Raw genomic sequence first — 12748 nt, 5'->3', positions numbered from 1 at the left:
CAAAATCTTGCCTTGGTAGCCTCTTTGCTAGGAACCTCTCCCTGTGCACGAAGCATAACAGCCTATGGACAGCAGATGCCTCAGGACTTCTTGAAGAATTCTTCAGCATAAGTGGCTTGTAATGTAAGGTCTCAATCATCATACTTTTCATATCTGAATTTTGTTTAGGTAGTCTCAATTTATCAAAAGTAATAAAAAGTTAACTTCTAATATTCTTGATTTGAAACTAGCATGGATATTTTAAATGTTTCTTCTTTTTTATTTTTTCATTAAAACACCTGAGGTTTGACTAGATGATCTCTAGGGATCCCTTCCAACCTTTATAGCTCTATGATTCTGTGAAAAGGTGTATCTCTAAGTGACAATTCTGTAGCCCCATGTTCAAAAGCCAAAGAAAAGAAAAAAGATTTTTTTTAAGGTGTTTTTTTTTTTTAAATAGTAACAAGCTTACAATACCAGTAGGTCCTGACTCGGCATCGGAGTTTATGACAAGGGACCATTCAAGTCCTTGTATCCAGCTCTTTGACAGCCAAAAGACCTTACTGATATGTTGTCTGTGGCTGTCATTTGTTTTTTAATATAGTTTTACTATCTTGGTCAGCATCACAAAATTTAATTCAAATAAAAATTATACTAAGTATTAACTAATACTTTTTTTTTAAAAAATCTTTACTACTAATTTCAAAAATCTATACTTTTTCTTAATACAAGCTTAGCAGATGCTAAGAAATAGCTGGAAATACCCTGACAAAGTAAGTCTTGAATTTCTGAAACTGTGATGGAGTAGAGGGATCTGTCCCTACCTTCTACAGCACATGTTTTTTGTTGAATGAAATTCCCAAGTGCCACAACTATCCAAAACAAAAGTAAACAGCAAAGTAACTTCAGGTATTTGTTTCAAATACCTTACTTCTCATACCTGCGAAAGTTTAATGCAAGTAGACAAAAGAAGCTGTGTTCAAGAGCTAGGAATACAATGGATTCTGCTTCTCAATTTTGAAACCAGTGTTTCAAGTAGGCTGGATGGGGTAGGATCAGTAATCAGGCTTGCAAATCACAGCATTTCACAGTACAAAGACTAATGTATGAAGCAAAAATTCTCAGTCAGAAAATAAATGGTGTATACATAGAAAACAGAATTTCTTTATTAGGGCGGCAGTAAAGTTGAGGGAGTTGTCATCCGAGGAAAATACAGCCCTGCAATTTCAAGATTAGAATGTGAATTAGAGCATTCTCTAGATGCCAGACTATTAACTCCTAGGTCAAAGACAAAAATGTCCTCTCTGTTCAAGATTTCTGAGCTCTAAAAAGTCTTAGCATTATCTGCTTTCTGTTGTCCAGCAAGGCTGAATTCTGAACACTTGTATGTACTTAAGCTGAAAAACAGCAGGATGTAATACTTTCCATCTTAATCATGAGGATTAGACACAGTAATGCCAGGCACAGCTAATAGATTTGGGAATGCACAAACATTTCAAGTTAGAGCTGCACTCAAAAATCACTAGATAATGGTTGGATCTGAGCAGGAGGCAGATCCTTTCTTTACACTCACCACTAGAAGGTGTTAGTGGGTGTCATCTCTGGCTCTGAGAATGGAGACTAGGAGAGGATGAATAAAGAAAAATGAAGCAGAGATTGAAAAACTATGAGAAATCCGCCATATCATCATGACTTCCCCTTAACACACACAGCCACACACGCATGCAACCATTCATAATTGCTTTATCGATACTAGCTTTGCTGACCACTTAAAAATCCAACCTATGCCTTAAAACAGGTAGCATATGTGCCAAGAACACAAATATTCACTAGAGCAGGAAAACACAAGACCAATTCAACAGAGCAGATCATACATTTTTAACCTCATAGCAGGAAAAATGCTTTAAACCTGTAGCAAGTCAATGAGAAATCTTCCCCACTGGTAAGCACAATAGCAGCCATCCATTTCAATAGAAGTTTATCAGCAGTGAAACCTGACCGAGATAAATGACAAAGCTGTTGAGCCACAGCCTGCTTCTGCCTGCTGCAGGCTGCCAGATAAAAAGGGAACAAAAGCTCCCTGCTGTACCCCCTACCAGTCTCCATTAACCCCTGCTGATGCTTTATTATCGTCTGGGGGCTCCAGAACAGCATAGCATGAATCAGTGGGTAAAAAATAAATAATAAAAGCTCATATGTAGCACAAACAAACCAGAAACATGGCTTGTAAGAATGACATTCAGTTTGGCAGCACTGCAATTAAATAACAGTTCTGAGGAATCCCACATGCAGAGGCGAAAAAAATGATAAAAGCACAAAGTATGTAAAATCATGTACGAGAAACTTCTTAAAGGCAATAGAGGCAAGTACACAAATGTATTTCTCCTGCTTTTACCCTCCTTTTCAACTATATACAAACATAAGAAGCAAAGCAGGGACCAGGCATTTATTCTGATGCCTTCATGTCCAATTCTAAGTTTCATCTTTGGATCCTTCACAAATGCCTTTCTTTGTTGCACTTATGCCAGTGTCCTTTCTTCAAATATAAGTTTAAAACATTTACTGAAGGCCAAAGCATCTTCTATTACACAGATATAAAAAATAGATGGTGAGGGCATGAAAAGTGCAGCAGATCTCCTCAAGATTCCTGGTTGCCATTGGAGAGTAGACAGTATGAGCAAACTTGAAACACTAGTAATATTTTAGCTATCACAGATTAAGATAGGGATCTACATTTAGCCAAGGCTACCTGGTTATTTAACACCAGAGGCTCTACCAGTTGAGCTGGCCCTGCCCAATCACAACCTCCAACTGCTGCAGAAGGGGATCAAGTCCTTGTGGTGCCTATGAGGAAAGTGTTCAGGAAGACAGCTTGGATTAGTTCTGCCTCAAGCAAAGGCAAACCTATCAGTGGGATTGTTTTTGCTCAAGGACTGGGGTGCACTTGGTGGGTGATGCAAAGGGATGGGGAAACACAATAGGTGCCTCAGGGGGATTTGTTTTTTGGGTGAAAACAGTGTGTGATGTTGAGCTGTAGAATACTTGTTGCTGAATGACACTGCCACTGCATGCCATAATTCCCATGGACAATGAGAATGGACTGCTCCAGATACACCAGTCATGAGCTCCTGATGTAACTTGCAACCAGCCAACATCATACCAGTCCTCCTGCCCTGGAAGACACTTGGGACAGAGAGAACCCACAGCCATGAACTAAATTAACTCAACAGACATCTTGAGCCATCAGTGGCCATTGACTACAGGAATGAGAGCTCTACTTGTATGTGTGTGTGTGAGTATTTATGTGTGTGTGTGTACTGTTGGAAGGAGTAGGACCTGGCATAATGTACATGGTTAAAATAAAGGGTAGGAAGTATCTTGGTTCTGGCCAGAACAGGATTAATTTTTGCAGTAGTCAGGAGGGGGCATGGCCAGGACCTAGAAGTTATTCTGTACCACCTCAAGTCATTGCTGGGAGTGGGGGAAGGGACTCTCTTCCAGGGAGAAGGAGGTCCTCCCAACTGAGGAAATATGGCAGAGGGAGAGGGAGCCATCCAGTATTGTCTATTGTCAGGGATATTCTGAGTGAATAATTTCTTTCTCTCGTTATTATTGTGCTGTTACTGATAGTTTTCTTCCCATCACTGTTTTCAGTAAATTATTCTTATTTCAACCAATGATCTTTGTCTTTTGGGCCTCCAATTCTCCTCTCCATCCTCTTGGGGGAAGTGAGAGGTGTGTGGTTTGAAGAGTTCTTGGCAGGAGCACTAAATTGGGGAGCATCATTCCTTAATCATGACAGGTGTAGATGGAAAAAATCCACTTTAGATTGAACCATTCTCCTGGATGGACACCCCCACTTCATCCTATAGGGCCCTTCCATGCTTTACTAATTGCAGAAGCCACACTAAACATGTGTGGTGATCACTACTAGGGTCACCGATTTTGAACCCCTGTTTGCCCCTCTGAAGTGCAGTTAGCAAGCAGCAACATGGTATCTAAGGAAGAACATGACAGAATGGCCTCAACACAGGAGAAAAGAGACTCTATGGGTTCTATCCAAAGGTCTACCCATCCCAGTATCCTGTCTCAGAGAGTAATCAACACTTACACTCGCAGAACTGCATAACAAAGGAAATGCTTACAGAAACTTTTCAAGAAGACTCCTTCCTTCTACAGCAATTTACAGTTCAGGGACTTGTAGTTCAGAGGCAATTCTATTTGCCATTAAACTGCAGTGGAATTCCCTTCCACAAACTTACTCAGTCTTCCTAGTAACACATGTAAGCTTTTAACATCTACAACCATTTCCATGACATCTGCTTTTATTTGTTCTGCACCCACCACCTCACATTAGTTACAAGGACCAACATCTTCTGTCAAAAAAAGTGTCTCTGTGGGAAGTGTTGGTCACCTTACACAAGATTTTATAGATCTATGTCACATATGCCTAAATGAACACCTTCAGGAATCAAAAAATACAAAATCACATTCTCAAACAAAACTAAAATCCAAAAGCACAAAAGATAAACTGTGGGAGAACTTCTCTGTTGCTTTAAAGGTTTTAGCCATACTGTTTCAAGATTTACTGCATGTTGATAAGAGTCAACAAATGTTAACTTTTTATAAAGTGTAGCAGCAGTAATATCATAACTCTAACACTTGGAGACTGATAAGAAAAAATAACTAGTAATTCTGAAATCTTAAAGTGATAAATCTTTTCTGATGCCCTGCATAGACGTTACATGACAACCTGGAACAAACTCATTTTGCTGGCTTACACTGATTTAAGAACAAGGAAATGGAAATTGTCCCAAAAACCTTGCCGAATCAGATATCTTCTGTCCTGCCACAGACACTGTAATGTTGGCATAAACATTCTGTGATGTGTTCTAGCCAGTTTGACAGAATTGCAGCAGTGAGCTCATGCCTGATCTAGATGAAAATTTCTGCCACAAACTGATCCAGCACTGAATAGAATCACTATTAATGAATAAGGAATCTCAGTGTTCTGGCAAACATGAGGGTGAAGAATGCCTAACTTTCCTTTCGCAAAATACATTCAAGGCTGAGACAGTCTCAGGGCTGAAGTGCTCAATCTGTTATAAATATACCTCTATGCATCACTACTTTCTCCTCTTTTCTAAGAGCTGGTGTTAATAGTAGGTGAATTACAGAATATAAATCTTGTTTTCAGGACAAAGAAAACTCTGCTCCCTGAGGTTCTCTCAAGGAGTGCTTCAAAACAACTCACCTTGCAGGACTGGAGTTACTTTGGCTCTAAAGGAGAACAAACAATTATGCGACCTTCCAGCACATGACTATGACTTCACGTTGACTTATTTATAGTTATAAATAAGTAAAAATAACTTTGTAAGTCTAGAATAAGATTGTGCCTAATATGATAAGTGCTAAAAGTTATCTGCAGTGGCTAGGAATCAACAAGGAAAGCTGAAATTCATTAAAGGCGATAAATCTACCAGGATATAGCAAAGGCAGACCTGTGCACCAGGTATCAGTCAAGTCTTCTAATTCCAACAAAAGCTTTTGACAGCAAACTGATCAAATGCTAAACGATACTATTTTCTCAAAAACTGACAGATAATAAATGTCAAATTTGTTTCATAACTGTTACACAACAAAAGAAACGCAAGACTTGCAATGTGGGAGAGAAGAAAAAGTGCCCTTTTTTAAAATTAAGTTTCAACTGGACATGTCAGAAAAAAAGGAAAATCTATACTCTTGCTAAAACTCTAATAAAAGAAGAGAGATGCGAAGTATTAAGGATTTTTGGAAGTACAAATAATTTTATGTGAAGTAAGATTTATTTCTTTAAAATATGTTTTACCAGGCTCTAAACTGAGCAGTGCAAAGAGTGAAAGATAATTTTTTTTAAAATGACATTCATTAATCCCAGTAAAAAGCTTTTTCCCCTGATGACCTAAGAATTGACTTATTTAACAAGTCCTTATCACAGATTGTTACAAAGACAGCTCTACTACATGGATATAATTTCTATTTTACACAAAAAATGAGGGAAGAATAGCAAGTAACTTGCCCAAAGGCTAAGAAGAACAGAGTTGTTTCTTAAAGCACAACTCAACCACCATCCCATCATCCTTTCTGTCTGTATCAGAATATGAACACTTAGAAAAGCAAAACTACATTCTATAACTTCATGGAATAAAACATGCAGGTACAATTACAAACCTCTATTTTGTCTGTTTTTGCATCTCCCCAGTATATTTTGCTTTCTGCATAATCCAGTGCCAACCCATTTGGCCAGCCAAGCGAGGTGTTTACAAGCACAATTCTGTCTGAGCCATCCAGTGCTGCCCTCTCAATCTTTGGGATTTCTCCCCAGTCAGTCCAGTACATATACCTGCAAAGCAAACAAAACCTTATTAATCCAGACCTCCAATATTCTTATAGCTTTTTGGACTACTCTTCCCAAAACCACATAGCATGCAGAAAGTCACATTTCTAAACCAAAAATATTTCCTTACATAGGTAAGGATGCCTAAAGCATTCAGAAAGAATTGGCATGTAAACACACAAAATTACTGTTTCGGTCTGCTCAGCAAGACAATATAACCAGTGCTATTAGCTAGAATAAACAAGCTGATTCACGCAGTCCACAAAAATATTTTTAAAAATAATAAAACATAGACACATAAGGTGACTACCCAGGTGGTAAAAACAGCAGTGGTGCTTGTGCCTTGGAGCTTTAACTGTCAGAGAATCCCAGTATTTTCATTTGGAAAGCTCAGAAGTTTATCACTGCATCCCATTATCTACACAGAAGCAGACAGAGGTATCTTCTTTGCATGACTAGTATTTAAAAAAATGCCAACAGCTCCTCACCCAACCATGGGATCCAGCACAATAGCTCTTGGTTCTTCCAGGTCTTCTGATATCAAGATTTTCCTCATGGTCCCATTAAGCCTCGTGACTTCGATGCGGTCTGTGCCGGTGTCCGTCCAGTACAGGTTCCGGGCCACCCAGTCCACAGCGATGCCATCGGGATGTGCAATCTGAGCAGTGACCACAAATTGGCTGCCTGAGCCATCGAGGAAGGAGCGGCGGATGGCCCTCACTTCATCATCCGTCCAGTAGATGTATCCTTCCAGTGGATCAAAGTCAATGGCGATGGCGTGGCGGATGTCCTCCAGTGGCAGCACAATGTCCGTGAAGTCAGGGGTGTCCAAGGAAATGCGCCTCAGGTCCGTCCGGCGGGCCAGGAGCAGCAGGGCAGTGGCACCTGCAGGAACAGGACAAACACAAATGCCTTGCAAACACTGTGCAAGAAGCCTGGAAACAGAGAATCTGAGTCTGTCCTTTTTCAACAACATGGTCTAGCTACCTTGATTTCACAGGACCTAACAAAACTGCTGTGTACCAACAGAGAATTCCACCCCAAGGCTTCAGATGTGAAACTGGTTGCAATGTCTCTGCTTATTCTTTTGCAGAACTAGTCAGATGTACTTACAGAGAAAATTCAGGGGTCATTTCCTTTCCCAGAATGTATCATGTTGCACATATTCTCTATCCATATCATTCCCTCCAAATTATTGAAACAGATATGCAGCAACTATGCTGCTATTTGATGCAAATCAACAAGATGGTCTGCAACCTCTTAGATGAGAAACCAATTATTTAGGTAATTTACCGACTGTTGCTGCCATTGGTGAGAGGACAACCATGACAAACAAGCTGTATGTTTCAATAATGCCTGATACATGGAAAAAATGTAACATAGAACCCTAGGAGTAAGCTTCTTTTGAGAAACTCTTATTGGAGGAGTCAGATTTGGGAACAGACCACTGTGCAATGACCATACAGAGCAGTAGGGCTGTCACCTTCTCCCATATTTGTTAACAAACTTATTGAATACATGAAGATAAATAACAGTGTCTTATAAAGTAACTTTGAGCCAAAGCACACAAAAGTCTTGCTGCTTTTGGGTCAAAAGTCAGAACCACAATAAATAACTAAGATCAGCTTGCATGGAAGAAGTTGTTTTCACACGGGCAACACAGCATGTTTAATGGTAGTATCAATGACAGTTGCACTTATTGTCTAATCTAATTAATTTTCATTTAATTTTCTATTCTATGTCACCAGTTTTCAAGGTAATGAAGGATAAAGAACCACCACACCCCATTCTAATTAAACGGGCTTATCAGTTTGGAGTCTTAGGGAGATAAGAGCAGCTCAGGCCTGAGGGAAGCCTGAGCTAAGGTGAAAAATGCATGCATAATTGCAGGGAAAGTGTGGTGCAATGGCTCTCCTCAAAGAGTGAGAGGACAGGCTTTGGCAGGGGCTGATGGGGGATGAGTGGGAGAGTGGGGGAGGGTTAGGAAAAAAAATGCATGAACACGCAGTGAAAATGAGCAATCGCCAATCCACATTGTGTCCATGTCTCGATTTTGATGTGTAACAACTATAAGAGCTAGAAGACTGAAAGAGTTGCAACTGAAGTTAAGTTGGTGATGAAAAAAGAATTTTGTTGTCTGATGCCAAATTTGTTTTTTAAAAAAGGACAGTAATTGATGTCGGTGCTAGCTGAAACCTCACTGCATGCCAAAGCTTGGAAAGATGCCAAAGCAGCCATTGCTTCATTTACAGCAAGTTTAATGTGTCAAAATCCTCTAAGACACTTTCACAGGGCTGCAAGAAACAGCACCTTTCAACAACTGAAGCTGAGGCTATTATTACAAGTGTTTCTGATTGGTAGTCCAGAAAGGACTAAGATCAGCTTTGGGATCCTCTGCCCTAAACCACCTTGTACTCAGAAATACATGCACACACTACTCAACTGATCTTCTACTGAGTAACTCTTATGCATTAATTAATCAGGAGGAGGTGTAATAAATTATGTGTAAATAAAAATTCGTAAGAGATATAAATAAGATGTATATGTTAAAATAATAAAAACCAAAGATGTGTATGTAAAAAAGACAGAAACCTCTCTCCCAAGCCTGGCTGGGAGCTCTCCTCTGAAAGAAAAAGGATTGTAGCCAACACCCAGATAACAAACATTAACTCGGAAAATAGGCAGGATGGGAGCCATCAAGGATAACAAAAGGACTAGCTCCGAACTCCGGACCTGACCAACGTCTCCCGCCGCTAGTCTTGGATGCCCACCTGCCAGACCAGTGTTGAAGATACAATCACTGGAAACAAAGGGGGAGACTCCGCCGAGATTCCCATCGGCACCAACCCCGGATCACATCACTTCATCCTTGATAACGCAAAATTAAAATACATACAGAGTCTCTTTGCATATGAGGAGACTCTGTCCGGACTCAAGTTAGGTCTATTCTTCCAAGCCAGGAAATCTATTCACCGAGCAATCAAGAACACTTGGTGAATGGAGCCTGCTTGGAATTTTTAGCCTGAGGACTCAAAAATCCTATAAAACTCCAATCCTGAGAGCGCTCAGACGTGGATTTGGGAACCCTACACCTCGGGTGTAGACCCTGTCCACCCAGCGCTGCGCTGACCAATTTTATTGTGGTTTTTCTCTCTGTTTTTTTCTATGTTGTTTATTAATGAATTTCTCTTTGATTTTATCCCAAATTTGCCTTTGCATTTATAAGAGATTGGTGCCGTGACTCGGATCGGAAAAACTGTGGGAGAACCTCGCTGTCCAGGTCGGGTACCCCCGCTGATTTCGGCGGCCTGGGGAGCCGAGAACCTCCGCAGTTCGCTCCGACAGCCGAACCAAATTTAGGCTGGGGTAAAAACCACAATAAAAGAGAAAACGGATCCAGAGGAGCTCGGGAAGGCACGGAGCCTTCAAGAAAAGCCGCGGCTTGGTAGCTCATAAAAAGTCAATCGTGCACGAAGACACCCTCGCAAGAAAATTGCTGTAAGTATTGTGAGGTTGAGCTGGTGATTGGGCAAGCGTGTGTGAGACGTGATCTGATCACGGAGCGAGTTCGGACTCCAAGGCCGCGTTTCCATCCTCCCGCGAGGGAATTGGCCGGCCACGGAGGAAGCGAGTCGGTGTGAAAGGACTCTCTCTTCACGTTTGTAAAGCCTGGGGCTAAAGGGAGCTCTGGGGGACCGATCACAAGGGGCTGGAAGGGGAAGAGGACGTCCAGTTGAGCTCGGGAATTAGTAAACTCTTCCAGCCACAAGGACCTAAGAGAAGGTCCGGAGGAAAATCGAGACAAAGGACCCCGGTGCAGCTAACCGAGAGGTGAGTATTGGCAGACTTTGATTTTTCTGAGTAAAGAAAAGTAGAACGAACACAACGCAGGATAGGTAAGGTTTTTTTTAACATGGGACAGAGAAAAAGTAAAATACAGAAGAAAGGTGAGGAAGGGAGCCCTTCTGAGAAGGCGAAGGAGTTGCTAGACATCCCACCAGAAAGTCCTTTAGGTTGGATGTTGAAGTATTGGGAAAATTGCCCTGAAAGGAAAAAGAAATCCAAGGCAAAAATGATCTACTATTTGGGGTGGGCAGGAATTGAGACCCCATCTCACTTGGCCGATATTAGGAACATTTGAAAGGTGGACGTGTAACGAATTACTCTCGCATGTGGAGAGTAAGGTCCCCTCGGACTCCGAGGAAAAGGAATATGCCAAGCTCTGGCTAACGGCCAGAGTAGGGCTATTCCCAATGAAACTAAAAGGTGGAACAAAAACAGAAACCTGGGAACCTTGATCATTTACCCCCTCCATACCACGGGCCGGCAGGGCCTCCTGCGGTGGATCAAGTGGTGCCATCAGCTCCCACGGGTTCACTGAGACAACCGGGTGAAGCACACACTTCCCGAACAGGGGAACCGGCACCCGCAGTGGTTCCGGTGGCCCCCCCTCTGGCTCCTCCTGTGGGGACCGCAGCCGCCGCCGCTTCTCCAGAATCTATGGTGGTGCGAGGTCGGGGATCTCCTTATCCCCCATTGCCCGTCCGACTGCCACAGCCAGGCCCCTCGAGTTTAGCAGAGGGAATCCCTCATGGTAACCTGGTGGCAACGGACTGTACATCAATAATAAAGGAGCAGACTCTCAAAAACCCCAATTCCCCCCCTGCGAGCAGGACTCGTTTTAAGTCTAAACAGATGAGTGAAGAATGGGAAGAGAATGAGAATAGGCACAGAATGTTCCCTCTCAGGGAAGTGCCAACCGCCCCAGGAGTGATTGGGTTCGTGAATGTACCCCTTAACTCAGGGGATGTGCGAGCGTTTAAGAAAGAGATGGGACGATTGTTAGATGATCCGTTTGGAGTGGCTGAGAGATTGGATGAATTTTTAGGTAGTAGTATTTATACATATGAGGATCTCATGGCTATCCTGAGATCCCTGTTTAGTCAAGAAGAAAGAGAAATGATTAAACAAGCAGGTATCAGAGACTGGGAGCGGCGAAACCCTCAGGGAACGCCAGGCGATCAGAAATGGCCGAGCGTAAGCCCGAGCTGGAACGCCCAAACAGAGGATGGTAGGAGAAGTATGAATGATTTGAGAAATATCATTGTACAAGGAATAAGGGAAGCGGTTCCCCGAGGCCAAAATATTAGTAAGGTATTTGGGGAATGCCAGGGAAAGGAAGAATCACCCACCGAATGGTTGGAGAGATTGCGACGAAGTCTGCAGATTTACTCTGGGACTGATCCTAGCTCTCCGGTGGGGGAAGTGTTACTCAAAACCCAATTTGTGGCAAAATCATGGGAGGATATTCGAAAGAAATTAGAAAAGATTGAAGGGTGGCAGGAGAAAAGTCTCCAAGAGCTTCTAAGGGAAGCTCAAAAGATTTACATGAGGAGAGAGGATGAGAAACAGAAACTCCAGGCCAAAATACTAGTGGCTGCAGTAAAGGAGGCTCAAAAGCAGGAACAGGCACAAGGCAAATTTAAAACAGCGCCGAAAAAGCCGCAAGAGTTTCAAAAGGATGGCTCCGCCCCGCGGAAGAATCCTCCAGAATGTTTTTACTGTAAGAAAGTAGGACACATTCAGCGGAACTGCCGTCAGAAATTAAAAGATGAACAAGTATTTAAAGAAGATTAGGGAAGTCTTGGGCTCTTTCAGATGGGGATGGTAACAGCAAAAGAGCCCTTGATAAAATTAAAAGTGGGTCCCCATCGCCAAGAAATAGAATTTTTGGTTGACACGGGAGCTGAGAGAAGCACCCTGCAGAAATTACCCAGGGGATGCGTGGCAAGTAAAGAAAAAGTAGTTGTAATTGGTGCTAAGGGAGATCCCTTCAAAGTTTCTGTAATAAAAGATGTGGAAATTGAGTCTCAAAATAAGATATGTCTAGGAAATTTATTGTTAGTAGAAGAAGCTGATTACAATTTATTGGGAAGAGATATGATTGTTGCATTAGGTATAAATATTGTTGTGAAGAATTCCGAATTGGTAATAAAGATATTCCATTTGACTCCAAAAGATGAAAGGGAAATTGATCCCAAAGTGTGGCATTCAAAAGGGGAGGTGGGGAAGTTAAATATTACTCCCATCAAAATTGAAATAGAGAACCCAGAGGATCCGATAAGGATCAAGCAATATCCCATCCCGATAGAAGGGAGAAGGGGTTTGAAATTAGTAATCGATGACCTCCTCAGAGGGGGTACCCTCGAACCCTGCATGTCCCAACATAACACCCCCATCCTGGCAGTAAAGAAAGCGGATGGGAGCTTCCGACTGGTTCAGGATCTTAGAGCAGTAAATGCTAGAACCCGAACCAGGTTTCCGGTGGTGGCAAATCCTTATACTTTACTAAATAGACTCTCACCGGAAGATATATGGTATAGTGTAATCGAT

At 41.9% G+C, this 12748-nt stretch overlaps 1 protein-coding gene across 1 annotated transcript in view; it reads right to left on the bottom strand.

The window, feature by feature from the left end:
- LOC131591765 (low-density lipoprotein receptor-related protein 6) overlaps window positions 1-12748 on the bottom strand; it is a 145749-nt gene that overhangs the window by 42313 nt on the left and 90688 nt on the right. The window contains exons 6-7 of the mRNA XM_058862805.1: window positions 6844-7240; window positions 6190-6361 (exon numbers count right to left, since the gene is read on the bottom strand). Coding sequence (XP_058718788.1) covers window positions 6190-6361; window positions 6844-7240 — 569 coding nt within the window. The remainder of the gene's footprint in view (window positions 1-6189; window positions 6362-6843; window positions 7241-12748) is intronic.

The sequence above is a fragment of the Poecile atricapillus genome, chromosome W (genome assembly GCF_030490865.1).
Source record: "Poecile atricapillus isolate bPoeAtr1 chromosome W, bPoeAtr1.hap1, whole genome shotgun sequence".
Classification (NCBI taxonomy): domain Eukaryota; kingdom Metazoa; phylum Chordata; class Aves; order Passeriformes; family Paridae; genus Poecile; species Poecile atricapillus.
The sequence above is the reverse complement of the archived record's forward strand: the minus strand, read 5'-3'. Positions and strand labels throughout refer to the sequence as shown.